Genomic DNA, 26,681 nt, shown 5'->3' on the forward strand with positions numbered 1-26,681 from the left:
TTGAAGATACCGGAAGTCTGTGTCCGATGCTGAAATAGTTCCGGGTAAAACATTTCCGCTCGCAGAATATAAACACGTTAAATGATTATAATAAGAACTTTTACAGTTTCCTCACTTTTAAACGGTTATTGTCTCTAAATAACTTACCTATCAACTAATAATTTAGCAGGATGAATATGTAAAGTCGCTTTTGTGAGAGAAACTCCACATTATGGACACGGGAGGCTCAAAGGTAACGTTTATTTATCACACACATAACGGTCGCTTTGGTGAATAAAGTGCTGCCTCAGAACGCTGTTTGCTTATTTGTTAGGTTTCAAATGGTCTCGAGTCTAGACTTTTAATAGAACTTTATTTTGAACAACACATTTGTTTGAACTACAAACGCTGGCTAACTTTAACTGTTAGCTAATAGCTTCGAACAGCTAATGAGTCGCATTTAAATTCGCGTTACTTGAAGATCTTGTTATGGATTTGTGTTTTACCTTCATAGAAAATGAAACCCAGGGAGCTGCCGCCTCTTCCACAGGTGAGTCCTTCAAATATGTCCCTTTATTACGACCGCCAAGAAACGGAACTACTCCATTTATTATTATATTAAACTATAAAAGGACCTCCATGAACGCAGAGAACAAACTGACTAAACGGAAGAACGTTGTTCACTTGAGGGAGCTTCTAATTTCATCACGTAATCGATTACACAATCAAGCCTTTTCTCGATTTTCTTTACGTTCACAAACTTGATCAGGTGAATTTGGAAACACGTGTTAGTGGTTCACAACTTAATAATATCCTGTTACTTCATAGCTGGTCAATGAAAAGGATGTTCAGGATTTAAATCGCGTCTCACCCAAAGCAGTAGAACTCTACACGTAAACTGTCACTTATCTAAACCTGAAATGTAAATTAAAAGTTGTCCATAAGTTGTCTGACTGCATGTAGGGGCAATATATAGAGTAATTACTGTACGTCTCACACACACACACACACTCACAAGAGTTCATAAAGGTTGGCGTCGTGTGACCTCTGTCCTGAGTAATCCCCGGTCCTGGCGGATGAATGGACACGGATTTAGCTGAGGATTTAACAGGATGTGTTGCGTAGCTGCTCTTCAATCTTACTGGATTTGTGGGTGAAATGGCCAGAAAGATGTCGGTAAGTTCTTATCGGACTGCACGCAGTCCCTGACATTTACCCAACGGCTCGCGCAATGTTCCTGTACACTTTAAATCTAACTTCGCTCCTTGTGTCAGAGGAAAGGTGATTTATTTGTTATTGTGTTTGTGCTTCGTTTGATTGGACCTTCACAATGTAGAGGTGCCTACTTTTTATTCCCGATTTCTTTCTTGTTCTTTTGTGAATCAATATTTATTTTCTCTAATGGTATGAAATACTTGTAAATACTGTAACTCAAACATTCAGTCACTTAAGTAGCAAAAAAAAAAGAAAGAAGGGGGGGAAATAAGATTTGTTCCATTTGAGGTTATTGGAAACAGAAATATACACAGAACAAAACTTGACTCCTGCTTCTCTCTTTGTGTCCCAGCGGGGACAACGATCCCTTCCCACTATGCCCAGGTAGGTGAATGTCTTTTTCTAATGTGACACAACCCCTTAATCTACAATAAAACAGTCAAACTAAACTACTGCTTCTCTCCTTTTTTTCGGACTCGTGGAAACATGAAGTCAAGACACGGCTGGTGAGTCCGGATGAGACGAATACATCCAATGGTTTTTACCCAAATTCTTGATTTCATTTAACTTCATCATTCGTCACCTTGTACAGAAGTACCAGCACTAAAACAAAAGAAGAAGAAAGTGAGAAGGGAGTCCAATGGAGCCGATCATTTGAGCGGTACGTAACCTTAAACCTTTCACTTACCTGCATTTGAAGGGCTATTGCACCCACGCATTAAGCACAACAAGCTCCTTGAACAGTGCCAAAGATACTTAAGTACACCGCCGGTTCGAACCATTTCACAGTTGAGAGCGTTGCATGTGAGAAGGTTAGCCTGAAACATTTCCTCAATGTCACCGGTTTAGATGCTGGGATGGAAATGGGAGGCCTCGGCAGCCGCAGGGCATCGCAGGTCGTAGAGCAGCTTCCCCTTGAATCCACAACGGACGCGCCGACTCAGAGGAGGAAGAAGAAGAAGAAAGCAGCAACCGTCGGTGAGGACCGAGGACGCGGTTTGGTCCGTTCATGCAGCGCTGTAGTTCTGCCAGCCCAGAGGTTTACAGATGTGTGAATTCATGGTTTCAGATCTGGACGATGACCAGGCCGACCTGGTGAACGGCGACACAGCGGATCAGACCACTGATGGAGAAGAAGTGGTTAAAAAAAGCAGAAAGAAAAAGTAAGAAATTAACAATCCTGTGTTTTGCCACACAATTGATAGAAAGAAAAAAGAGTGAAACGTATTTGATATATTGATATATGGTTTATGCTTTTATTCTTGTAATTTCAGGAAGACCAAATTTGTTGAGTCGCCGCTTTCCAATGAGTTGGAGGTGGAGGAGGACGACATCCTCACCGACACGGCGCCTCCGATCTCCCAGCATCCCCTGTTCTCGGCCCCGCTGGGTCAGAGCCAGCCGGTGGGGAAAGTCTTTGTTGAGAGGAACAGTGAGTAACGACAAAAGAAGAAGAACTAGTGATCCGGTCCGTTGGACAGAAGCCGAGTCGGTAACTCCCGTGTGTCCCCGCGCAGAGCGTTTCCAGGCCGCTGAGCGCTCCGACCGGAGGAAGACTAGCGACCAGATGTACGCCATGACGGACATCCTGCACATCAAGCCGCTCTGGAGCACCAGAGACGTGTCTCTCCGAGTCCACGGAGGCTTCAGGTGAAGATGACGAGTCTCACACAATGCTAGATGTGTCCAAGCGGTCCCCCCTCCCTGAACGTCTCCTCTCCTTTGCACGTGGTGCAGGGTGTTCGGCCTGTATTGCCACGGCTTCCTGGCGGGCTACGCCATGTGGAACATCACGGTGGTGTACATTCTAGCCGGACGGCACCTCACCACTCTGTCCAACCTGCTGGAGCAGTACCACAGCCTGGCTTACCCCGCCCAGTCGCTGCTCTACATGCTACTCGCCATCAGCACGGTGGCCGCCTTTGACAGGTGAAGCCCAGCACCCAACCCCGCATCACTGGCACAACAGTTTGTTATTTAAAGGTTTGCAATTTGACAAAGATAACCTGTTGTGTATTTTCAGAGTGAACCTGGCCAAAAGCTCCATGGCTCTCCGTGAGTTCATCACGCTGAACCCAGTCGCTCTGGCCTCATTCTGTGAGTCCTCACTACTTACTGTCACATCATTACCTTCGACCTGGTGTCCGAGGGTCCCTTCACACGCTTTGTTTGTCTGCCGCTCAGTGTATTTCTCAGCGTTGGTCCTCTCTCTGAGCCAGCAGATGACCAGCGATCGAATCAACCTGTATCCAACCCTCAACACCACATTATGGTGAGGATGAGGGGATCATTTGATCTTTCTATCTTACTATGGTACCATTTGATCTTTCTATCTTGGTACTATGGTACGCGACACATTTCCTTTGTTTCCTCCAGGCCGCCAGGACTGGAGCACCAGATTCTGCACCCGTGGGTGACAGTGAACCTGGTGGTGGCTGTGCTGGTGGGACTGGCCTGGATCTTCATCGCCCTCCGACCAGAAACGGACTACACTGACAGTAAGAGAAAAAGAGTCTGCAAATCTCCCAAAAAAAGAAAAAATATTTGATTTTCTTTTGCTTTCTTTTCAGAGTATCTGGAAACCATGGCGATTGAACCTCCAAAGCCAGAGGACAAATCAGAGATGAGTGCCTGAGGAATAAATACTTCTGCTCGTATTCATACTGTACAGCTTTGATGTCATTTTGCCCAATATTTTTGCACTGAAATTTGTCAGTGAACTGTGAATGTGATGTAGATTATTTTTGTATTTTTTGAATGTGCTTGTCTCTTTATAAATATTTATTATACAAATCCAACCGCTTTTTGACATACGGGGAAGTAAGTGTTTTTATATATAAGGTGATTGTAGTGGCCATTTGTCCTACAAATCAAAGGGCCACTGGCTGCACCTACTGTTTGTTTTTGTGTAATGCAGCAAGAGAGTGTATTGTCCAGGCAATCGGTTCCTTTTGTTCACATTTTCCAAAGATCCACCAAACACATAAAATAAAACTTTGCTGCCTTCCTATGCAGTGCTCTGTCTTGCTGTCTCGCTGGTAAAAAACTATATGTCATGCTGGTCCTGTACCTGGCTATGCCCTTAAATAACCCCAAAACTACACATACCATGTGAAAAAATGATTAAACCAAATACAAAAAGCTATCTTAATACTATCAAATATCAATATTTAAGAATAAATGACTAAATCATAGCTCCCACAGTGATCGTTGTCTTATATTTCTCCAATATATCTTAATTCGATACATCTTACTATTATGCATTACATTATTGTATCAAACGAATACATATTCTTTCTGAGATCGATTCGTTTGCTCTGCCGGCGGTCCAGCCATTGTAGTCGAGCCCAGAGTGCCCGTCTCTCCCCGAACGTTTCTGTTGACGTGGTAACGGTGTCTGTTGTACGGACACACGGGAGGAGAAGTCGCCGAAGTCTTGCTACTAAAAGCGCGCAGTCATGCTGGACTTTGCCATCTTTGCCGTTACGTTTGTCGTCATTTTGGTGGGCGCCGTTTTGTATTTGTACCCGGTAAGTCACCGCGGCAGTCTGCCTCAACCCAACGCTCGGTTAGCTAGCGTTGCGTTAGCAACATTCTCCCGAAAGACGGTCCGTTTATTGCTCATTTGCTCACCGGTGAGAGGAAACATCTAACGGAATACGACATCTTCAACCAAGTGTGTTACCTTTTTTATTTCGGCTGACATCCATCACACCAATCGATAACAGGAGTCAGCGAAAAATCATTTGTAAAGATTCACAACGGGCGGCAACTGCCAAAGTGGTGATTTCACCCAAACTAGTGTAAAGTGATTTTTGTCTGCCGATTTCTCCCTCAGAATTAGATTATTATTATTATTATTATTATTAGAATATTAGACAACGTTGGTGTCACACAATCTAAGCGAGGAAGTGTTAAACTGACGTGTATTCCAGTGTGATAGCCACTCTATCAGAGAAGACAGAAGGTCTACTGTCAATTTAAAAAAGAAATGATCTCCAATCATGTTTCCAGTCATCCAGAAGGGCCTCTGGCATCCCGGGTCTCAATCCAACAGATGAGAAGTAAGTCGTCACCTTCACATCTGTTAAAGCAGCTGCTCCTCACTTTTAACTACACAGAAACAAATATAATATGAGGCCAGTGCTGCAACATGAGGCCTGTGTCGCATATGTGATTTATTGTAATTCCCCTGTAAACTAGTCCAGGTGTGTGCGGCTGCCTAAAGACTGAGCTCCCTTTAGAGGGACGCATGCAACACGTGCGCGTCATCCCGGCTATTGTGTTCTACCCGAATCCTTTCCGTCTGCTCTCCCAGGGATGGGAACCTGCAGGACATCGTGGACAGAGGCAGCCTGCACGAGTTCCTCGTCAGCCTGCATCGGGAGTTTGGGTCGGTGGCGTCGTTCTGGTTCGGCGGACGGCCGGTGGTCAGCCTGGGCTCCGTGCACCAGCTACGGCAACACATCAACCCCAACCACACCAGTAAGAGCGCCAGCGGTGTCCATGCGGCCTTGGTATTCCTGTCGCCAAAACCCAACGGAGGCCTTTCTCATTGTATGTCTGTAGGGAAGACATGATTAAACGAAAAAGGACTTTTTTTTTTTGCTCTTCTTAGCTGACTCCTTTGAGACGATGCTGAAGTCGTTGCTGGGTTACCAGTCGGCAATGGGAGGCGGGGCCGCCGAGACAGTAATAAGGAAAAAGGTGTACGAGAATGCCATCAACAACACGCTGAAGAGCAACTTCCCGCTTGTGCTCAAGGTATGTGTCTGTCATGAAACGACTGAAATGAAGCATTCAGACAAAGGGCCTCACGCGTCTTCTGCTGTGTAGCTCGTGGAGGAGCTGGTTGGAAAGTGGAAGTCATTCCCAGCGTCTCAGCACACCCCGCTGTGTGCCCACCTGCTGGGTCTGGCCATGAAGACGGTCACCCAGCTGGCTCTGGGAGAGAGCTTCGGAGACGACGCCAAGGTCCTTTCCTTCCGCAAGAACCACGACGCGGTGAGACAGCTCTCCCCACCTTCCAGACGAGGCCGATGGCACGGGGGGCGCATCGTACTTCTTACACATCCCTCAACTGCTTGTCAGCTTTCCTGTCTTTCTCCATCAAATGACGGCTTCTGCATCTTCTTACATATTTGCTGAGTTTCCACGCCTGTTGGAATCTGGCCTGCTTGTGTTCTGCTGAATGCCGTCACTTTATTTAGTTTCTTCCCTGGTCTCCCAACTCGCCAGATCTGGTCAGAGATCGGAAAAGGCTACTTGGACGGCTCCCTGGAGAAGAGCTCGAGCAGAAAGGGGAATTACGAGAAGGGTGAGTGAGGAAGGTGGCACGAGTTTTCTCGGCTTAAACAGCCGACATGTATGTTCAGTCGTTGAACCACCGTCTGTCATTTCTTGAGTCTAGTGACTCTGGTTTTCTTCTTGATCTCTTGCACCCGCTGTGTGTTTGCACGTGTGTTGACATGAGTGAGCCGCGTGGGGCTTCTATCGTTGTTTCAGCTGTGGAGAGACGGGGGAAAGTTTGCAGAGGCTCAGCCGTGATCTCTTTGTGTTTGTGGAGCAGCGCGACAGACAATAGTTCAGGAGACTGAATAACCGACACTTTCAGTACCTCGCCTTTGTGAACAGAGACTGATCGGGTGGACTTTTATTGATTTACCTGCCGACGACAGGTGTTGCTGGAGTTCACTTTAGAAGCTGCCCCAAGAGCTGGAAAGCGAGATGCATCTTCGAAAATGCTGCCTTTCATTTTTTTTGTGTCAGTCAGCTGCGTCTTCATGCCAAAAAAAGTGTGAGAAGTAACCGATGTGAAACGACAATGTTTGCTATGTTTATCTCTCCGGGTGTTCAGCGCTGTCGGAGATGGAGTCCATGCTGCTGTCAGTGGTGAAGGAAAGAAAAGCCCAGAAGAAGCAGACGGCGTTCGTAGACGCTCTGCTCCAGTCCAGCCTCACCGAACGGCAGGTGAACACTGATCAGGTTACTCAGGTTAAGGTTTAAAGCCCAGAGGGAAGCTGGTTCCCCTAAAAGCACTCAACTCTAACATTTTCTGCTTGTTTGAGGTCATGGAGGACTGTATGGTTTTCACCTTGGCCGGATGCGTCATCACTGCAAACTGTACGTGTCCATCAATGAGTCCATCAATGAGTTATGTTTTTCTTGTGATTCCCTGAAGCTTAAGTGTTAAATGTTGTGTTTCCGCAGTGTGTATCTGGGCGCTTCACTTCCTGTCCACCTCAGAGGACGTTCAGGACAAACTGTACAAAGAACTGGATGAGGTTTTGGGTTCAGACCCAATCTCCTTGGACAAAATCCCTCAGCTCAGGTAAGAACTTCGGACCTAATACATCTAGTATCTCAGTTCAGATCTTAGAATACACATGTGGCATTCTTCTAATTTCAGTGTAGAACTCCATGATTTTACAGATGATGTTTCTAATACCACCCATGCCCGGTTGTTTAGTGCAATGACCTCGATCTCATTTGTGCCCTTGGAAAGATACTGCCAGCAGGTCCTCAACGAGACGGTGAGGACTGCCAAGCTGACCCCCGTCGCGGCTCGCCTCCAAGGAGTGGAGGGCAAAGTGGATCAACACGTCATCCCCAAAGAGGTATCTGCCTGCCTTCTTTCTCCTCAGCTCATCGGGAGAGAGGCCTTGGGGATAGTAACATGAATTATGCAGCTGGGCATCGCAAAGAGGTTGTTTTTTTCCATTCCATGTTTCAGACTTTGGTCATCTACGCTTTGGGGGTGGTTCTGCAAGACTCTGACACCTGGAGCACCCCATACAGGTCCCATTTACTGACTTATGTACATCATAATTCACCAACGCACTACAGAAAGTCTGTTTACAATTGAATGGGGACTATGAGTCCACATGCTGAACTCAGCAGGTTTTATATATTGATTAGTCTGATTTGTAACACGGGGTTTCCTGTGACCTCATCAGGTTCGACCCGGATCGATTTGAGGAGGAATCGGTGGAGAAGAGCTTCTGTCTGCTCGGCTTCTCTGGAAATCAAACGTGCCCAGAGCTCAGGTAGAGACTGACATGAAAACACGTGAACTGACCCGAGCACACACTCCGCTACATTTCACTTTTAACGTTCTCTTTTTGGGGGCGGGAGTCCGGTTTAGATGAGCCCTTGTGTTTGGATCTCTCGCGTACTTCAATGCTATTGTCAAAAAGGCGATGACATGCGCGGTCTCTCTCAGGTTCGCCTACACCGTGGCCACCGTGCTGCTCAGCGCGTTGGTGCGCCAGCTGAAGCTCCACCAGCTGAAGGGACACGTCGTGGAGGTCCGATCTCAGCTGGTGTCCACGCCGAAGGACGAAACCTGGCTCACCGTCAGCAGAAGAAGATAATCTTTACAAAACACTGCGGGGAGAAGAGCTGACGAGTTGGATTCCTGGAGAACAACTTATCTCAGTTAAAGGATTTACCGGCGTATAGACTATTTTATTTCAGTGCCACAGAATTCTTTTTTTTTCTTTCTGTTCTTTTTCAACATTGTTAGTTGACACTACTTGGAATTAAACTGGTAATTTGAAAGATTCTTAAATGCATTTTCTATTCTTGGTAGATAGATTGTTCTGTACAGTCATAGGTTGTCTGACAGGTGCTTTTTACAAACGGTAATCTGAGGCCTTAAGCACGTTAGATTTGCACTTCATGGAATCCGTAAAAGTGGGGCAACGCAGTGGTTAAACACTTCACGATGTAGGGAAAATGTTTTCTGTAATACACAGTGCAGTTACCTTGAGTCAACATAAACTGTGCGCTTGTTTATTTATATGGCCAATGTGGCATTTAGACATTTCATCCACTTTTTAAACACTGTTGCATATTACGCATAATTAAATATGTTTAAAGATTTATTTTGATTCGTGTCACACTTTTAATTATATTTGCCCTAACTGGAAAATGTCCAACATCAAATACAGATTTCAGTGGCAAAGGAGTGCCACTCCTGGTAATTGCGGTTTCAGTTTGCGTATTGAAATATTTAATTGAATTAATTTTTACAGACACCCTTTATTAGCTAATGTGTTTCTGGAGGGCCCTTGGGCAATACTTTTTTTCCCAACATGATCTAGGCGTTCTCTATGACGTTGCCTTTGAAAAGGCAGCGATACAAGAAAAGAAAAAAGGCGTCTTTGAGTTAGTGGGAAAGTGCAATATCCCAGAACTCATAACTGGTTAAAAAAATGTTACAACATCAAATATATATATATATATATATTTTGCAGACCACACTTACAAAAGCGTTTCGACTATTGGGAGCAAACAAAATGCATTTTCACGCCTCTCTCCACTAGTTGCTCGTCCTGCAGTACCGCGTGCAGCCGCGGGGGCGCAAGAGGCGCCACACACACACACACACACACACACACACACACACACACACACACAGAGCTCTGCTAAAGATGTGAAAATGGCCGAGCTACAAATGCTTCTGGAAGAGGAGATTCCAGCTGGACGGAGCGCACTACTAGACAGTTTCACTAACTTGGAAAGAGTCGCGGAATACTGCGAAAGCAACTATGTCCAGGTAGGCCGCCACGTCCGTGGAATAAATCACCGGGTTCTTGTTGTTTTTTTGACGGTTGTCGCGGAGGGGCGAACTGATGCTAGGCTAGCTGTTGCTAACGCTAGGCAGCTGGCTAGCTGACAACGGCTAAAGCAAACACAAGCCACTGGAAAGGCATGTCAATGACTTATTCGTCTTTCTGCCGCCTCATTCTTGTAAAGGAGCTTTGATGCTGCTTATGAGTCTGTATTTCCATCGACAGATCGATACGTGTGACTCGTACATCCCCCCTGGGCTTCGTCGTTAGCCGGGTAGCCTGCTAGCCAGCTGCTCGCCATCACCCCACTCTCTAAATAACCCCACGGGCACCGCGAAAATCCATGTATTTTCCCCGTGCGGGATCAATCGATGTCGCTTCGGCGGCCAGCTGATCGAGCATCGGCCGGACGGGATATCAGATTAATCTGCGACGATCTTTTGGTTTGACAGAAGATTTAACAGCCGTGACAATATTCCCAACAACCACTGATTTATCGCGTCGGACTGAAACGAAACACGTGATTTGAGGCTTTTTCACCCCATTAAAGATGCACCACTAGAGCCTCCATCGCTTCACCCACACCGGCCTCTTCAGCGAGGAAAAGTCACTGTTATGTGGCGTTTTCTGTGAAAGATGGGACTCGTTTGCTGTTGACATGCGTAGCATTGAGGTGTGTGTGTGTGTAGGGGGAAGGGGAGGGGGGGTGTAATCAATCCCATTCAGAGCTTTTGCGTTGTGGTATTCTGCAGGTGGGAGCGATTTTGTGGCAGGATCTTTCTCCATCCTATAAATTCTTTAGGGGTCGACATTTGTGTCCATAGTGTTATGAGAGGAGGAGGAGGAGGAGGTGTGATACTGGCATGTAAGGTGATAAACCGGTCTGACAGGTTGCCCTGCGATGTTGGCACGGTTGTAATTCTCGCCTTTGTCCTGCCTTAAAGCCAGTTTCCTTGTAGCATTGGTAAGGTTAGTTTGTTGAATCAAGCTGGTTTTCACCATCTCTACTACAAAAATCTTCCTCTTTTTTTTCTACAGATGGTCATTCTGTTTTAATAAAACGCCGCCTTAATTTTAGTCCGATGCTTTGTTCCCTGACTTAAACAGCAATCCGTCACTTGTTCAATCACACTGAGGCGTGCTGATCCATGCATCTATCCTCCCCTCCCAAAGATCATATCACCAGTCTATTAGCAAGTGTGGCCGGTACGTCCAAAATGTCTCTTGTGCCCTGCAGGGAGAAGCTGCAGCTTCGCTCCCGCCCTTTTGTCACATAACCGGTTCGTCTGCGTGATCCAGGGATGCTGCGCCCTGCACGCTTCCTTTAAAGGACGCCGCCGGTTGGCAGAAGTTTGATGATTTGTCGGATTGAATTGTGAATTACCTCCCATCACACGCTCCCCGCGTTTCACATGAAAGAGAATAGACACCTCTGAGGACTGGCCTTATTGCGCTGCCTCTCATTAGGTTTTCATCTTTATTCAGGGCCATGATTATTTAATGTCACGTCCCACCCCACCACCCCCTATACACAAAAAAAATTATTACCATTCAGTCTCTTGTAAATATTCTTCTCATTTCCTCATATCGAGATTTGACGTGCAACAGAAATTCAAATAAAAGCTTACGCTTTACTCTCGCAGTGTTGCTGTCGAGAACAAAATCAGTCAGTAAGTCAATATCCAATCACGCGCGGAGATTGTTGTGTCCCAGAGTGTTCAAATCAATCTGCTGCTGCTATGCACGCAGAAAGAAGTGCATTTCCATTTGGTTTCAGGGGTGCAACAAATTATTTTTCTTGTCATTACTCAATGCAAATCAAACAGATGAATTCATCACCAGGACAGAAAATGACCATCGTTATTGTGGCATGCGTGGCTCAATCATATTAAGTAGAACTTGAGACAACTCTGATATGTAGTCCTCAAGTTGTTTATGTGACAACCATGAAAAACCAAAGAGGCAACGACATCAGCTGCGAATCCTCGCATTTTAAGAAGATGTGATCATAAATAGATGTGCTAGTATTCTTTAACCGTTCCTCCCTGCCGCTCACGTCTCCTTTCACTCTGCCTGCGGCTCCATTAACGTTCCTTGTCCTTCAAAATGTTCCTTCTTGCCTCTGAAACATTTAGAAGCCGCTTTCTAATTGCAAAAAGTGTCTTTTTTTTAAAATAAAAGTCTACGGTCTCCTTTCTTTCATTCAGTCTCCAGACAAGGAGAGGGCGCTGGAGGAGACAAAAAACTACACCACCCAGTCCCTGGCCAGCGTGGCCTACCTGATCAACACTCTGGCCAACAACGTCCTGCAGATGCTCGACATCCAGGCCTCGCAGCTGCGCCGCATGGAGTCCTCCATCAACCACATCTCACAGGTTCGCCAGGCGATGCGCAGAGAAGCCACAGACTTGATTTAAAAGTGTTGAAGTGTTGAAATAAAAGACCCCCCCCTGTGTCCTGTTTGTTCCCAGACGGTGGACATCCACAAAGAGAAGGTGGCCCGGCGAGAGATCGGCATCCTCACCACCAACAAGAACACATCCCGCACGCACAAGATCATCGCCCCGGCCAACCCCGAGAGGCCCGTGCGCTACATCCGCAAGCCCGTGGACTACAGCATGCTGGACGACATGGGCCACGGGGTCAAGGTGGGCTTTTTGCGCCCCCCCCTCCTCCACCCGCTTTCAGGGGTTTAACTTTGTAAAGGGCTGCGGTTTACTCTTTTAGAAGTAATTATCCGGGAATCTCTGCGATTTTCGTCACCCAACTAAATTCTCCCACGTCGGGAGACTCACTTGCTGTTGCCAACCGGTTCCTCTGCGAGGATCTTCTTTATTCGATGAAATGGTGAAAGTGGCGGATTTCTGGGGAAGTTCGCCTCCCACTGATTTCGTGAACAAAGGCGAGCTTGTTTTCCAGAAAATCCTTTCAACCTCACCGAGGTCTCAAAGACGAAATTCTTCAGATTTGAACACTGCGCTTTTGTTTCCCACCAGCTTTCATGAGCCTCGTGCATGAAGAATTGTTTGCTCTTCCTTACTTACTAATCCTCTGATTTATTCTTCTCTCCCTCTCTCTCTCTGCTTGCCTAAATGTGTCTTTATAATAAACCGTAGTGGTTGCTAAGGTTTAAGGTAAGACCTTCAAACTAAAAGCCTCAAACAAAAGAGTTTTTTGTTTTGAATCATTTTGCAAATATCATCTGTTGAGATTGTGATTGATACCGCTCTCATTTGTGTTGATATTTAACTTAGCTTTGCATAATTACTGGAAACGGCTCGCCGGGGTCTCACAACAATGAACCCCTAAAGTACCCTGAATAAGAGACGAGCGAGGCGTTATTACTTTAACAGCCGTTCATATTGATCAGACACTTCTGAGGGTGGTATCAACATTTAGGTAAATAAATACAATTTCCTTTCAACGACGTTATTCAGTCTCTAAAGTCCTTTTTGGGTTAACCATCACGTTTCCATGTTCTCCTCCTGCAGGCCGGCGTTCAGAGCATGAAGGCCGGAGGAGGCGCGCTCCCTCGCACAAACCCCCCCACGCAGAAGCCACCGAGCCCGCCCATGTCGGGTAAAGGGACCCTTGGGTATGTAGCAGAGTCCAGATGGACGTGAGGACTGGTTCTGTGTCCCTGTGGCCCTCCAGACGGGCCTGTTGGCTCCCATTTTTATTTTCAGCCCTTTTACCTCCTCGGGGGGGTTGAAATCCATTTAAAAACCGACTGTCCGTCTCTGATCGTTGCTCGCTCCCAAAGAATATATTTAGACTGATGGGGCTTATTTACTTATGACTTTACTTTCCAATGCTGGACATCCTGTTCAAGAACATATTTAAAATGAGATTTTAGTCCAATGTGAAAGACGATCACATTCTAGTTTCTGTCTCTGTGGTCTGTCCGTGTGTCCCGCCCAGGAGAGTCTGTAGTGTCTCCGTGTCCCCAGCCCTTCATATCGGCCTCAAAGTGTGTGTTTGTGTGTTGGTCCCATGCCGATCAACCTCAGCTCCACCCTCATAGAGCACCGTCGGCTACCAGCAGACCTCCTACCTTTCATTTGTTGTCTGGTGGTTTTTCTTTTTTCTTCCTTCAGAATTTACTTTTCAGTTGTGAGTTTGTGACCCGCCCCCTCATGGCCCATGTTCCTCATAGCAACGTTTGCCATAGCAACCGTGCTCGGAGACGGTCACCCCGCTGTGACTGAATACATCTCAGTCATTTCCCTCCTTTAGAAGACTGAGCAGGTTATGGGTTCACAATATGTGGGTCAGGGACTTTATTTCATACCAGAGTTTTGTGGCCCTCGTCTCCCTGTATCACCTAACTGCCCCCCCACCCTCCTCCAGATGTTCATCACCTGTCATACCCCATTTTTTAAGTTTGCACTTGTTTGTTTCTTGCTCCTCCCCCCCCTCCCCTCCACTTCTCTATGGGTGCCCCTTTCCCACCTCGACTCCTGTGTCCTCCTGACCCTCTCGCAGGCGCCATTCCCCCTATAGGACGCTTGAGCCGGTGCGTCCACCCGTTGTCCCTAACGACTACGTCACCAGCCCGACGCGCAACACGGCGCCCCCCCTGCAGAGCCCTGCACGCACTGCATCCGTTAATCAGAGGAACCGCACGTACAGGTACCCCCTTCCCCCCCTTCCCAGCATGCCTCTCTACTCTTCTACCGTCCCTCTCCTCTCCTGCTGGAGAACATTTTCCCTTCTTCTCTGAAATGACTTCTCATGGAAATCGCAGTTACTCCCTCCTTTAATATTCCACCTAAAGTTTGTACAACTTTCCCCTTTTTAATCAACACTTCCTGCTCTCAGGGAGCCGCTTTGGTTTTATTTTGAAATCCCCCACCTGTGGGCTCTCCGGGTGGAGGAAAAGAGGTAGAGATCTCTCAAACTGTATCAGCGCGTGGCGAGACACAAGTTCCTCTGGTAACACCCGTCACGTAGGCAGTGCCCCCCCCCCCCCCCCCCCCAAGGCCTGTCAGCTCCGAGACGAGACTCTCTCATCCTGAACTCCAGAGACATTCAAGGATCCTTTTCTTAAGTTATATGGAATGTGCAGTCATTGCGCCCCTCGTTGGTGATGTGAGAATGTTTCCCCTGACCCCCCCCTTTGCACTTTTGCTTTATCTGCACTACATTTCATTCCCTCCACCTCGCCTCCACCCGCGTGCCTCCATGCTTCCACAGCGTGTCGTGTGTCCGTGGGGAGGCTTCCAGCCGCTTTGTCTCCTTTTGTTGTCCCTGTGTCATCTCATAGCGGCTCACACTAACACATCAACGCCCCCCCAGGGTGCCCCGTTAATAACGAGAGTTATTGAGAAGGAAACGCAGCTTTTTGGACTTACTTTAAAAGTGAAGCACAGCAAATGAGCTGAAAACCGCAGTGAATAAGAAGACGATTGAAAAATCAAAGTTTCTCTTCGCGATTTACTGACGCAGACATGAAAACCATAAAGAACTTGAGCAAGCGACATATTTCCCATTTTTAACCAGAATTAGCCGAACACCACACGGACACCGATGTGTTTTTGTGGTCTGACGTGTTTGCCTGCCCCCCCCCCATCCCCCTCCTCCAGCAGTGGCAGCAGCGGAGGCAGCCATCCAAGCAGCAGCCGCAGCAGCAGCCGAGAGAACAGCGGCAGCGGCAGCGTGGGCGTGCCCATCGCCGTGCCGACCCCAGCCCCGCCCAACGCCTTCCCAGGTAACGCCTCCTTCTGCTACTAGCACACAACTGGTGTGTGTGTCTGCGTGTGCGTGTGCGCCTGAGACTGACCTGGTGGTGGACTAATATTTGTTGAGCATCCAGGATTCCTGCATGCTGTAGCGTGAAGCGAATAGAAAGACGCTGTGTAGGAACCCTGGATCTCCTGGAATCCTTTATCCCCTTCTCACTCTGATCTTGTCTTGACCTCCTCACCTCTCTTCTCTCCCTCCTTTACCTGTTTGACCTGTTGGACCCCCACCCCGCCCTGGTTCAGCCCCCGTCCCGTCCAACCCGGCTAAACCTCCCCTCAACACTACAGCCACCACTCCCGGACCCCCTACCACTGCCCTAGACGGCCCCCCACAGGCCCCAAACCCCCCCGTAGAGATCCCGCCGGTACCCCCGCCCCCACCCCAGCTCCCTGCCTCTGGGGGCCCACCTGCCCCCGGCCCCGCTGCTTTTGGCAACCCGGCACAAGGTGAGTTTAACAAGGTGGGAGAAGCTCCCCCCCCCCCCCCCCCCCCACCCCCTCCATCACCCCCCCCTCACATGCATCAGCCCCTGACGTGTTCCACCACCAGCATGCCATCACCACGGATCCAGATGCTCGTAATAAAGGAGGTTGAAGTCACCTGCAATGACTCTTAAGTTTAGTGATAATTATACATTCAGATCTTAGTCCGATAATTATCTTCTAATTCAGTTTACGGATACTTGCACAGCTCATGTGCCCGGTTGGGTTCTGGGGCCTTTTCCCATTGGTTTTGGTTCTGGTGTAGAAGTCCTTTTAGGCTGAGGAGTCCAGTTGGGGGCAATACATACCGGATGGATGTGTTCAGTGAATCCTATATTTGATCCGAGTGACTTCATGCTCTTCATCCCGCTCATCAGCTGTGTGTTGATGTTTAATGCACGAGCTGTGTGTGCAGCGCTTTACAGTGAATTCTTCATTTGTCTGTATTGACTCTATTTTTCTATTTATTTATTTTTTTGTCGTTGTGCATTGATGTCCAGTGCTGCTCTTATAAGAGAGAGATTATACAAATTATTGTATTTTTCATTCAGTTTTAGTAAATAAATCATTTGTTTTCTGGAAGGATTTCCCGCTGAGCTAAACTCAATTATGCTGAAGCCCCTGTAGTGGTCAAAAGAGAAACGCCACCAGAGGGGGTGAAAAGTAAACCCTCCCTCGCTGACGTCTCTCCGCTGCCCCCCCCCCCCCCCCCCCCCCCCCGCAGGTGCCGCTCAGTTCTACAGCATGAACCGGCCCGCTCAGCTGCCTCAGAACTCGCAGGTCGGAGGCTCGCTGCCGTACCGCCGACCCGCCTCCGTCACCGGCCAGCCCAACGCCGCCCTCAACCCGAGCCAGCTCAACGGGGGGCCGCACTTTGCCCAGAACCAAGGTACTGCCTTCTGGTTGAGAATGACTGACTACAGTCTCCATATGTGCGTTCTGACAGATGTTCCCTGCAAGCCACCAGGATACACAAAGCTATTAACTGTGAAAGCGATCTTTTCTAATTCTTCTCATGTCTCTCCTCCACCTCCTGTGTAACGATGCTGTTCAGTGATAGCAGGCCCGCTCGCGCCCCCTCCCCCCTCCATGCAGATCACCCCCCAGCTGCCTCTGATGGGCTTTGTGGCCCGAGTTCAGGAGACGAGTAAGTGGCCCTTAGACCCACCGTGCCCTTCCGCCCCCCCTCCTCCTGCATGACCGCAGTTCGTTCTAAGTCCTCCCAACAGCTCGTCCGTGATTCGTCCCTTCTAGTGGAATATTCTGTCACTGAAGTACAGTTCGCTCGTCTCAGCTTTATGTTGCTTCACCTTGAATTCTAAATGCATGGATCAGATGTTCTAATCTCTTTACTATTAGTAAATCACACAGAATTATGGTTACGTTTCCATGGTGATGTGGTGGATGTGGTCTCTATGCATCCTGCATGGACGCTTTCTCTCCCGCCCCTTGGATGCATGCATTGTCCGTGATGAGGAGCGCGCTGCTCTTCTCTGCCTCTGATTCGCTCCCTTCTTCTTCCCGCCCATCTGGAACTTAAAAAAATTCTAGTCTCCGACGCGCCGCCGCCACCGCCTCCGCCCGCCGACGAGCCGGTGTTTGATGACCCCGTGCCGCCGCCTCCGCCGCCGGAGGACTACGAGGACGAGGAGGAGGAGGATGACGGGGAGGAGTCGGAGTCGGCGGTTGTGGAGTACAGCGACCCCTACGCCGAGGAGGACCCGCCCTGGGCTCCACGCACCTACATGGAGAAAGGTGCGCCCGAAAAGGGGGATCCGAGCCGCGCCGTCCCCTCCACAAACGAGCGATTCCTTTCTAATTATTTCCTCTTCTCTTTTTTTGCCTTCCTGCAGTGGTGGCCATCTACGACTACGCCCGGGACAAAGAGGACGAGCTGTCGTTCCAGGAGGGCGCCATCATCTACGTGATCAAGAAGAACGACGACGGCTGGTACGAGGGCGTGATGAACGGGACCACGGGCCTCTTCCCCGGCAACTACGTCGAGTCGATCATGCACTACGCCGACTGAACGAGCCTCCCTCTGGGGAGCGTTTGGATGGGGGAGGGGGAAAGGGGGGGGGGGGGGAGGAGAGCCAAGGGTTAAAAGGTCAAAGACTTTGATCAGACAGAGCATGATCACCTCCGGGCGAAGAGAGGACGCGGAGAGGAAGCTGCTGCCCACTCGCTCTCAACCACTACGAGCTTTTCTCCCCTGTAATATTTCTTTCTTTCTTCCTTCACCCGGCTGAGAACTGGACGCCGATGGATTTATTGTACTTTGAGAGTTTTTGAGTTACATTATGAGACCACTACATTGTTTTTTTTGTTTTTTTTGTTGTCGTTTTCTGTTGCCCTTGTTTTAAAGAATATTTATTTCGATTTTTGTAGTGGGATAAAAGGTGAGCAGGTGGGTCGGACCGGGTTTCCACGTCGCAGCCGTCGGACAAACGGCTGCAGGAGAGAACGCCTTCACGTGTCCATTTTCTCCTTAACGCTGCAGAGACGACTTGGAGGATATGACTCGTATATATATATATATATATTATATAAAGTATAATGCAACAACAATATCCTCGGTGGGAGATGAACAGTAGTTTCCGTACTTGACAAAACCGTTGTTTAGGTACCTCCATCAGAGAGCGTGCCAAAGCTGACATTCACTAGGAAAAGCACATGACAAGTCTTAAGGTGACACAGTAGACGACAGCGGTGATTCCTTTGATCGCCTCCGAGGTTTAAACTCAAAGTCTCCACGTGCTTCCCTTTGCGGACCAGGGTGTGCGTTTCTGAACGAAAAGGAATGGAAACCCCCCCCCCCTCACCCAAGAAGAGGGCAGAGCACAAGGACCTGGACTCTGGCGTGATTAATAAACCGATATCCGCTCCACCGACGCGGCTCATCGTTTGCAGCGTTCACGTGCATTTGAAAGACTTTAGTTTCTTTGGCGCTTACCTAGAGGTCCGGGATCTGTTGTTGCTTGTGGAGCGGCAGACTGCATGTTTCAAAAAGGAAAAGGAAAAGGGGGGCGGCATTTATTGTCTGCTCTGAGGATTAATGTCTTAATATTTTTAGATATGCTGTGATTTGGTTTTTGATATTCACCCACGATGCATTGAGGTCCTTTCTAAAACGCTTGTGCCATATTGAAGTGCGTGTTGCTGTTCAGAGGTTGTCACTTCATTTGCAATAACCCGGACGAACGGGGGGGGGGGGCGGACGGACCGTCGCAGGACTCCACATCTGCATTTTCTATTTGAGTTTTAAATCAAAAGCACATTTGTAGTGGAAAGGTGTAGAAGAAGACCTAATATAAATGTGAGATGTATTACGTCCTGCACACGGGACTTTTTGAATATGTAAAGATGCCAGCTGTCGTGTTGAAATGGTTTTAACAGTCGGCCGTAGCCCACCTGTACCCCCCCTCCCCCCGTCTGTGTAGGCGCTGCTGGGTGTCTGCGACGGCTCAGCGCTTCTGTCTTTATTTTCTATAAAAAGAGAAAAGAAAAAAAGAGCGAGAAATAATACCAAGTGGGTCTGTATGTGAGTCTTGCATGCCGTTGTTCTCATCTGTACCGGTGTCCCAGAGGTCACCCCCTCTGACCCCAAAGAGACTGACTGTCATTACGTCAGTGGTAAAAAAAGAAAAAAAAGAGCCCCCCCTGCCCAACAATCCAGAGGTGACCGTGGATAAATTTACTCTTGCTTCATAACACTCGTAGGATGACGCTAAAATAAAAAGATCCAACCAGACCGTCGTTCTGCAGGATTCACAGACGTCCAGTTTAACTCCCATAATGCCATTGTGTTGCACAGTTAAAGTTGAATTGCAGAAGTATCATATTTGTAAAATCATGAGAACAAAGACAATAAAATTATTAAGATTTATCTGTTTGGTTCTTGTTTTTTTTATGTTTCTCTGGGTTGTTGTGGATTAATTAACTATCTGACTCGAGATGAGGACCCACACATCCTCGCAGACCAGGAACTCTCAGTAACACACACCCACAGAACACACTGGAGATCGGGATGGAGTTGATTCACAGAGATCTATTGGAGCAACAACACTCGAAAAAGCCGAGCTCTCTCCGGAAAGACACCAACGAGGTGATGACACAACACATCAGTTGATCACATTTTCTTTGACCATTGGATTGAGTGAGTGAAGCCCTCCCCTTCAACTGTCCTCCTGTTGGTGTCGTCCCACTGTTCTTCTCCTTGTCCTTCACTTGCCCCTCTATCTGGTTGTTGATGCTGGAAGCATTAGTAAAAGTAGTAACCGTAGTTTCCTGCTTAACTTTTTACTTTCTGTTTCATTTTCTTGCAGAGTAAAACGTCAGAACATCACGAGGGTGCTTTCCTCCAATGGGAGTGATCAGTGGGCGGAGTCAGTGGGCAGGGGCGGACTCTTCCTGCCACTCCCTGCTCCGCCAGCTCTATTTCCGCATTCCACATCGTCTCAACACGAAGGGTTCCTAATATTTCAAGAGTCTCTGCAGTTTTTAAAGTTGTTTTTAATTCATTCGCTAGAAATGTGGAAGCTGCTGAGTACGTTTCTGTTCCTCTCGGTGACGCTGAACGCCGGTAAGTGCGGAAGAGTCGCGCGTCGGTGTTTTCTTCGGAATCCAAAAGCAAAGATTTACCGGAAACTGTTTCATTAATCCAATTGAAGGTGCGCGGAAGGACGAGGCGGTGCGTGTGTTCTTCAGACGCCATTGAAGAACCTCGACAGAGGATCCCAATGGACACTTTTTTGTATTCATTTGAAAAGTGAAAGTAGCAGCAGACAAAAAACCCCCTCCCATTACATGTGAAAGTTACGCACTGAAGATTTCCCTTGTGTACAAATGTAGATCAGTATTCAAAAGAATTCGGTTACTCTAAGCTCCTAAATAATTTAGCTGAAATCCATTTCGTTCATTATCGATCGTGTGCTGTCGTCTGTGTGAACGAAACATGGTTCCGTGGGTCACATTCAGGGCCGCCGTTTGTAAACGGTGGGGTCGTGGTGCAGGGGTTAGAGAAGGTGTGCTGGGAAGCACAAGGTCGGTGGTTCGATTCCAGGCTGCCCCATGTTCCATGTCGAAGTGTCCCTGAGCAAGACACCTAACCCCTAATTGCTCCCCGGGCAAAAATGTCAAAAAGCCTTGGGTGTAGGTCTAGGTGAAGGTCACCTGCGCAGTTTTGGTACATTTAGCATTGTCATAAGGAAAAGAAAAGTATTCATATGTCACTTTTTCAAACATTTAGAGAGACATTCATGTAATAACTTTTCCAAGGATAATGTTTGGCAGTAACACAAAGTTGTTAAATAATATAAATGTTAAATATACATGTAAATGTTAACAGTCTACATATAAGACTGAACATTACAATATTTACGGTAATTCACGTATGAATGAATTGGCTCTCGTTATAGAACAGGGTGTCAACAATTTTGTGTTACTGCCAAACATTATCCTTGGAAAAGTTACTGCATGAATTTACATACGTTTCTTGGAACAACGACAAGCTGGAAGTAACAAGGCTATTTTTAAAATGTAAGGAGTAGTAAAAGTAAAAAGTCGTCTGAAAAATAAATACTCCGGTATAGATACCCCAAATTTCTACTTAAGTAAGGTAACTTGTGTACTTCGTTACTTGACACCTCTGATTAAGATACTCTTGATCTCTCACCACAGTCGTCTTGTGTGTTTTTTCAGACGGGCTTGTTTACAAGGCCGTCGGTGACACCGTGGTCCTCACAGCGGTCTCTCAGGAGAAACACATAACCAGCATCCAGTGGAAACAAGTACCAGACATCGCTGCCGAGTGGTCCGGGGGGCTTACGACCTACTACAGCCACTTTAAAGGTATTCTCAGACCTGCAGCGCAGCCAACTCATCTCTGCACTGGTGTGATCGATCCCTTAACTCTTTAAGGTGTTGATGTTGAATTCCGCTTCATTTTGAGGATAAGATAAGTACCTTTCGTTTCCCCTTTGGGAAATCAGCTCTGGACCTTGTCCTAAACATCATTTTAAGGGATTTATATTCAGGTGTTATGGTATTCAGTTTCCTCCAGATATGTGATAAATCAATGGATGGTATCAATGGACCAACGTTAATATTTTTTTGGTGCCAATTGAACAGAACAGGCCTGGTGATGTATTGAGGTTTTCTCTGGTTCCCTGGGTGCATGCTAACGACGGGTACATATCTCAGCAGGCCGCAGCGCGCTGGATGTTTCGACCGGAGCGCTGACGATCATGGGCCTGACGGCCGACCACAGCGGCACCTACACAGCAGAGATCAACTACAATATCGCCAACTCCTTGGAGCTACTAGTCATCTGTGAGTGGAGGGGGGGGGGGGTCCTTTACCTGAGTTATGCTTTGTGCTCAAATTTCCCTTTCCCCCCCCCCATCAGCCTCTGTCTCCAAACCCAATATCTCCACATGGTGTGACCCCGACATGACCTCCTGTAACCTCACCTGTGAAGGCCACATAATGGGAGCCGAGCCGGTGACCTTCAGCTGGCGTTTGCCCGGCGGCTTTGTGAACTCAACCAAGGTGTTGACTATAACTATGGTACGAACAAGACGAACGTCTCGTTGAAAAAACGACTTGCGCGTTCCCTCCATGAGCCTCAAGGTGGCGCCGTCTTTCTGCTCCGCGTGTAGGACAAGACGGAGACAAGCTACTCGTGTATCGTGGAGAACCCGGTCAGCAGAGAGGAGAGCGCCGCCATCACCGACCCCTTCCGTCAAAAAAGTGAGTGGTCTCTGTCTCGACATCGGAGTGTTTGTCGGACTTATTGTTCATTTATTCATTCACGTGTGTTTTTTTGTAGGGAACCGGATGGGGATATTACTCTGCATCATCCTTCTAGCAGCAGTGATTGGGATTGTCCTTATATTCAAATTCAAATCCCGCAAAGGTAAGCAGCCACACAATTTTATTTTAAATATCATTTCAAATATATTTACTAAATCTAAAAACAAAAAATGTATTTAGAATGGCCAAAAATGACGAGAGCTTTTTTTGTCTCTCAAATTATTCACATCTCTACGTGTAATAATTCCTGTCGATGTGACTGGATTATATGCATTTCATGACTGTTCCAACAGGAACGTGCTAAAAGCTTTGGGTGGTGCCAATGTGCACAAAGCTGCGGCTCGTCACAGCTTTGTGACTGACAGCATTAGACTTCCTTCTTTGTGGGGAAAAAAGCTCTTCTTTGTTACTTGTAACTTTTGGATGGTTTTATCAACTCAACTAAAAGCCAACAGAAGTGACTCAGTTTCCAGTTCTTGGATCTGCTTTGACTGCGTCATAACCTCACAGAAATAAACATGACTATCAGTGGAGTATTTCATGGAAGTGAATGAAATACGTAGAACTCTCCTCCTTAGTGGGCTGTATTTGTGAGTCATTTTCTTGGAGAGGAAAACGCTCTGGAATAAAAATGCTGAGGCCAAGGAGACACGAGACATTTCCCTCTAGATTGGAGCAGAATTTGCATTATGAGAAATTCAATACGGAGAACACAAAGTTTGGTGTGTTTTACAGGATGGACACCAGTTGACCAGAAGCAACCCAACCAGACGACCGACCGTGAGGCCACCGACCGTGAGGCCACCGACCGTGAGGCCACCGACCGTGAGGCCACCGACCGTGAGGCCACCGACCGTGAGGCCACCAACCATGAAACAACCAACCATGAGACGACCGCCCTTGAGGCCACCGACCGTGAGGCCACCGACCGTGAGGCCACCGACCGTGGGGCGACCGACCATGAAGCAACCAACCATGAAACAACCAACCATGAGACGACCGCCCTTGAGGCCACCGACCGTGAGGCCACCGACCGTGAGGCCACCGACCGTGAGGCCACCGACCGTGGGGCGACCGACCATGAAGCAACCAACCATGAAACAACCAACCATGAGACGACCGCCCTTGAGGCCACTGACCGTGGGGCGACCGACCATGAAGCAACCAACCATGAAGCAACCAACCATGAAACGCCCGCCCGTGAGACAACCGGCTGTGAGACGACCAACCAGAAGCAAACCAACCATGAGACAACCGTCCGTGAAACGACCAACCGTGAAACGACCGACCAAGAAACGACCGACCAAGAGACGGCCGACCAAGAGACGGCCGACCAAGAGACGGCCGGCCAAGAGACGGCCGACCAAGAGACGGCCGGCCAAGAGACGGCCGACCAAGAGACGGCCGGCCAAGAAGCAAACCGACCATGAAACAACCGACCATGAGAAAACCAGCCGTGAGACAACTAGCTGTGAGACGACCGACCAGAAGCAAACCAACCATGAAACAACAGACTGTGAAACAACCGACCTCAAAAAGCAGTTTTAGAAGAAAGCAGCCGGGTCTACAGTTGACCCAAATTACTTTTAAGGTGAGAAGTTTTGGTCAGGCATTTTAGGTAAGTTCCAATTTCAAAAAGGGGAAGATGTTCTGGAAGACCGCTGCTCCGTCCCACTGAGATGTTGTCGAAGGATTTCATCAGACAACAAACCACATTTGTCAAAAGTGGTTGTGAAAGTTGACCGAAAAACTGAAGAGCTCATTGTAATAACATTTTGTTGGGCTCACACTATTTAGGGATCAAGAATCAGGAACATTTATTGCCAAAGTGTATTAGACATATGAGGAGTTTGACATTGGGGGTGGTGCATAGCGTTGGACAATGAGACAATGCGACGGTTGACAACGAGACAGATCGCACCGTGCAGTGATTCCCTGTGTGTTCATGAGCGCATCTTCATTTACAGGTGCTACTCTGAAAGTGAGTATTTGAAAAGTACGCTGTTACAACCTAAATATGTTTTAGGCATAATTTATTCTTTGCTTTAATATGAACTATTAAAAGAACTCCTTTGTATTTAATGACATGAATCATGTGATCACCCTTGGCCTTATAGGTCTGAGGTTACAGGGAGATTTTAGAACATTTCTATGTATAAGATACTTTTAGGTGAAGGAAGTATTCATCAGTTTGAGTCCCACTTCAAAGTGAATTTGATGTTCTCAACTTGTGCCTTTTCCTGCTCAGTGAGTCATGTTTTTGTTTATTTTGTATGACTCGGATTGCACAAATAAATAGCGTCGTTCCTGCTTTGTCCACCAGGGGGCACCACTAGCAGCTGTGTCTTAATGTGTAAAGACAACACACTAATGTACATAAGGATGTTACGACTAATTGTGAATCTTATAGCTAAATATAAATAAACCGCATACTACTTGCGTGTACTTGTACTGGTTAGTATACAAGAACTTCCACATATTACTTCTGTGGGAGAATGTTGTCCAGCAACAGGAACCTCAAAGGTTCATATCTAATATGCATCCATTTACCGTGAATCTACTGACCTCTGTGGTTTCAGATTTAGAGCCCAAGAGTTTATAACGTGTCAAAAGCGCTGCCACAGCTCTCCTCCTCTCAGAGGGACGGCGCACATCATTCTTCTCTCCCATTGTGTCCCGCTCACCTGTACAACGTAAGTGCTACCCTCCCGAGATGACTCTTCCCCAGCGTTGACAGCCGAGAGCAGCGAGGGAAGACTGATGGAATTTAGATTTGGAGCGTATGTGAGGACACATGCCCGCGGCGCAGAGGGGATTTATGTCTGCGTGTGCTCACAGGATCAGCACCGGCTCTCCGCACCACCACAGGGAGCCATGTGTCAAAGGGATCCCTCCATTCAGGAGTGGTGGAGGACAAGTTCTGACAAAGCCCATCACACTTCTGTGGAAAAAAAAAAGAAAAGCAGCCAGTTTCTTCTAGGGAAACGTTTGTGAATAAAATTGACACTTTTGCTTGATTCCGTGCTGAAATGCGCAGCTTTGTCTAGAAAAAGGTGGATGTGTGTGTGCGTGTGTGTGTGTGTGTGGAGATGTGGTGTCATTATGAGACGCTTTTCTCTCCTTGAGGAATGCAGGGTTCTGTGTGGACAAATGTCAGATGCCCCATGGAGGCCAACGTGTCTGAACAGAGGATCAAACTCACGGAAAACCGCCCGAGTCTCCCACTTTAGTGAAGTAATTACCTCTATTTCACCCCATTTACATTTGCTTATAAAAATGTAACTACTGCCGGTTTTATGACAAAAGAATTGTTTTTCTGTGAAATTAAAACAACTGGAATTGTCAACATCTGTATCTGCAGCAGTTAATTTGAACCCTGTCAGTTTTCATGTTTGGGCTTTTAATTGTCTGAATAAAAGCCCTCATGTCTCGCTCTAATGCTCCAGCAGGTCAAAGGTCACACAGGTGTTTGCACCTGAAGGTCATCGGTGGGGCGACACACCAAAAGATTTCTTCAGCTCAAGCGAGCGGACTAAACGTTTCTGTTCCTGCCAGCTGCCCCTGATGGTGGGTTCATGGGCTCCGTGCAGCCTGGGGGGGGGTTTGGACTCCATCAGGGCCGATGGAGGCGTGAAGCCTCGAGGTGGCAGCTAATTGATGGCAGGTGGGGGAGGTTAGCGAGTACCGAACGGAATGCATTTAGGTAGAGATGCTAAACATAGGAATGTATCAGCTAAAGAACATTTTTTAAAGTATTACTATGTTCAACCAGTTTGTAGGCAAAACACTGGCACAATTGTCATTATTTAACAAATTAAATCAACTTTTGAGAGTATATATAGTATAATATTGACACACAAATAATATTAAA

The 26,681-nt window shown here is 47.5% G+C and overlaps 4 protein-coding genes across 21 annotated transcripts; all 4 read left to right on the plus strand.

The window, feature by feature from the left end:
* Positions 1 to 11: 11 nt before the first annotated feature.
* LOC120817193 (transmembrane protein 237A) lies at positions 12 to 4,204 on the plus strand. Of its 2 annotated transcripts, XM_040173112.2 has the most exons (14): positions 12 to 232; positions 494 to 529; positions 1,547 to 1,578; positions 1,687 to 1,700; positions 1,787 to 1,855; positions 2,044 to 2,172; positions 2,264 to 2,357; positions 2,469 to 2,626; positions 2,712 to 2,844; positions 2,932 to 3,123; positions 3,218 to 3,291; positions 3,379 to 3,466; positions 3,571 to 3,692; positions 3,765 to 4,204. In XM_040173112.2, the coding sequence occupies exons 1-14, from the start codon at positions 212 to 214 to the stop codon at positions 3,827 to 3,829; spliced, it is 1,227 nt and encodes a 408-aa protein (XP_040029046.2). In that variant the 5' UTR covers positions 12 to 211; the 3' UTR covers positions 3,830 to 4,204. The 2 variants fall into 2 exon arrangements, with proteins under 2 accessions (XP_040029046.2, XP_040029056.2); XM_040173122.2 differs by lacking the exons at positions 12 to 232; positions 494 to 529 and adding an exon at positions 735 to 1,155.
* Positions 4,205 to 4,451: 247 nt separating this feature from the next.
* cyp20a1 (cytochrome P450, family 20, subfamily A, polypeptide 1) lies at positions 4,452 to 8,764 on the plus strand. The gene is made up of 13 exons (XM_040173067.2): positions 4,452 to 4,724; positions 5,209 to 5,258; positions 5,513 to 5,679; positions 5,813 to 5,958; positions 6,031 to 6,198; positions 6,433 to 6,511; positions 7,052 to 7,164; positions 7,263 to 7,317; positions 7,405 to 7,525; positions 7,700 to 7,811; positions 7,928 to 7,992; positions 8,151 to 8,240; positions 8,417 to 8,764. The coding sequence occupies exons 1-13, from the start codon at positions 4,653 to 4,655 to the stop codon at positions 8,565 to 8,567; spliced, it is 1,389 nt and encodes a 462-aa protein (XP_040029001.2). The 5' UTR covers positions 4,452 to 4,652; the 3' UTR covers positions 8,568 to 8,764.
* Positions 8,765 to 9,577: 813 nt separating this feature from the next.
* abi2b (abl-interactor 2b) lies at positions 9,578 to 19,884 on the plus strand. Of its 13 annotated transcripts, XM_078102451.1 has the most exons (12): positions 9,588 to 9,754; positions 11,978 to 12,145; positions 12,242 to 12,418; positions 12,887 to 12,904; positions 13,262 to 13,365; positions 14,256 to 14,402; positions 15,356 to 15,480; positions 15,758 to 15,961; positions 16,722 to 16,886; positions 17,052 to 17,144; positions 17,549 to 17,752; positions 17,851 to 19,884. In XM_078102451.1, exons 1-12 carry the CDS (start codon positions 9,638 to 9,640, stop codon positions 18,024 to 18,026), a joined length of 1,698 nt encoding a protein of 565 aa, XP_077958577.1. In that variant the 5' UTR covers positions 9,588 to 9,637; the 3' UTR covers positions 18,027 to 19,884. The 13 variants fall into 13 exon arrangements, with proteins under 13 accessions (XP_077958578.1, XP_077958583.1, XP_077958585.1 ...); XM_078102452.1 differs by lacking the exon at positions 12,887 to 12,904 and having other exon boundaries at positions 9,578 to 9,754; XM_078102454.1 differs by lacking the exon at positions 14,256 to 14,402 and having other exon boundaries at positions 9,587 to 9,754.
* Positions 19,885 to 20,392: 508 nt separating this feature from the next.
* Positions 20,393 to 26,156, plus strand: LOC120820306 (uncharacterized). Of its 5 annotated transcripts, none has more exons than XM_078102466.1 (8): positions 20,394 to 20,579; positions 21,698 to 21,847; positions 22,199 to 22,327; positions 22,404 to 22,564; positions 22,657 to 22,747; positions 22,827 to 22,913; positions 23,546 to 24,117; positions 24,284 to 26,156. In XM_078102466.1, the coding sequence occupies exons 1-8, from the start codon at positions 20,528 to 20,530 to the stop codon at positions 24,356 to 24,358; spliced, it is 1,317 nt and encodes a 438-aa protein (XP_077958592.1). In that variant the 5' UTR covers positions 20,394 to 20,527; the 3' UTR covers positions 24,359 to 26,156. The 5 variants fall into 5 exon arrangements, with proteins under 5 accessions (XP_077958591.1, XP_077958592.1, XP_077958593.1 ...); XM_078102467.1 differs by having other exon boundaries at positions 23,546 to 23,887; positions 23,978 to 26,156; XM_078102468.1 differs by having other exon boundaries at positions 23,546 to 23,767; positions 23,978 to 26,156.
* The last annotated feature ends 525 nt before the right edge of the window (positions 26,157 to 26,681 follow it).

Source organism: Gasterosteus aculeatus, chromosome 1, assembly GCF_964276395.1.
Source record: "Gasterosteus aculeatus chromosome 1, fGasAcu3.hap1.1, whole genome shotgun sequence".
Taxonomy (NCBI): Eukaryota; Metazoa; Chordata; class Actinopteri; order Perciformes; family Gasterosteidae; genus Gasterosteus; species Gasterosteus aculeatus.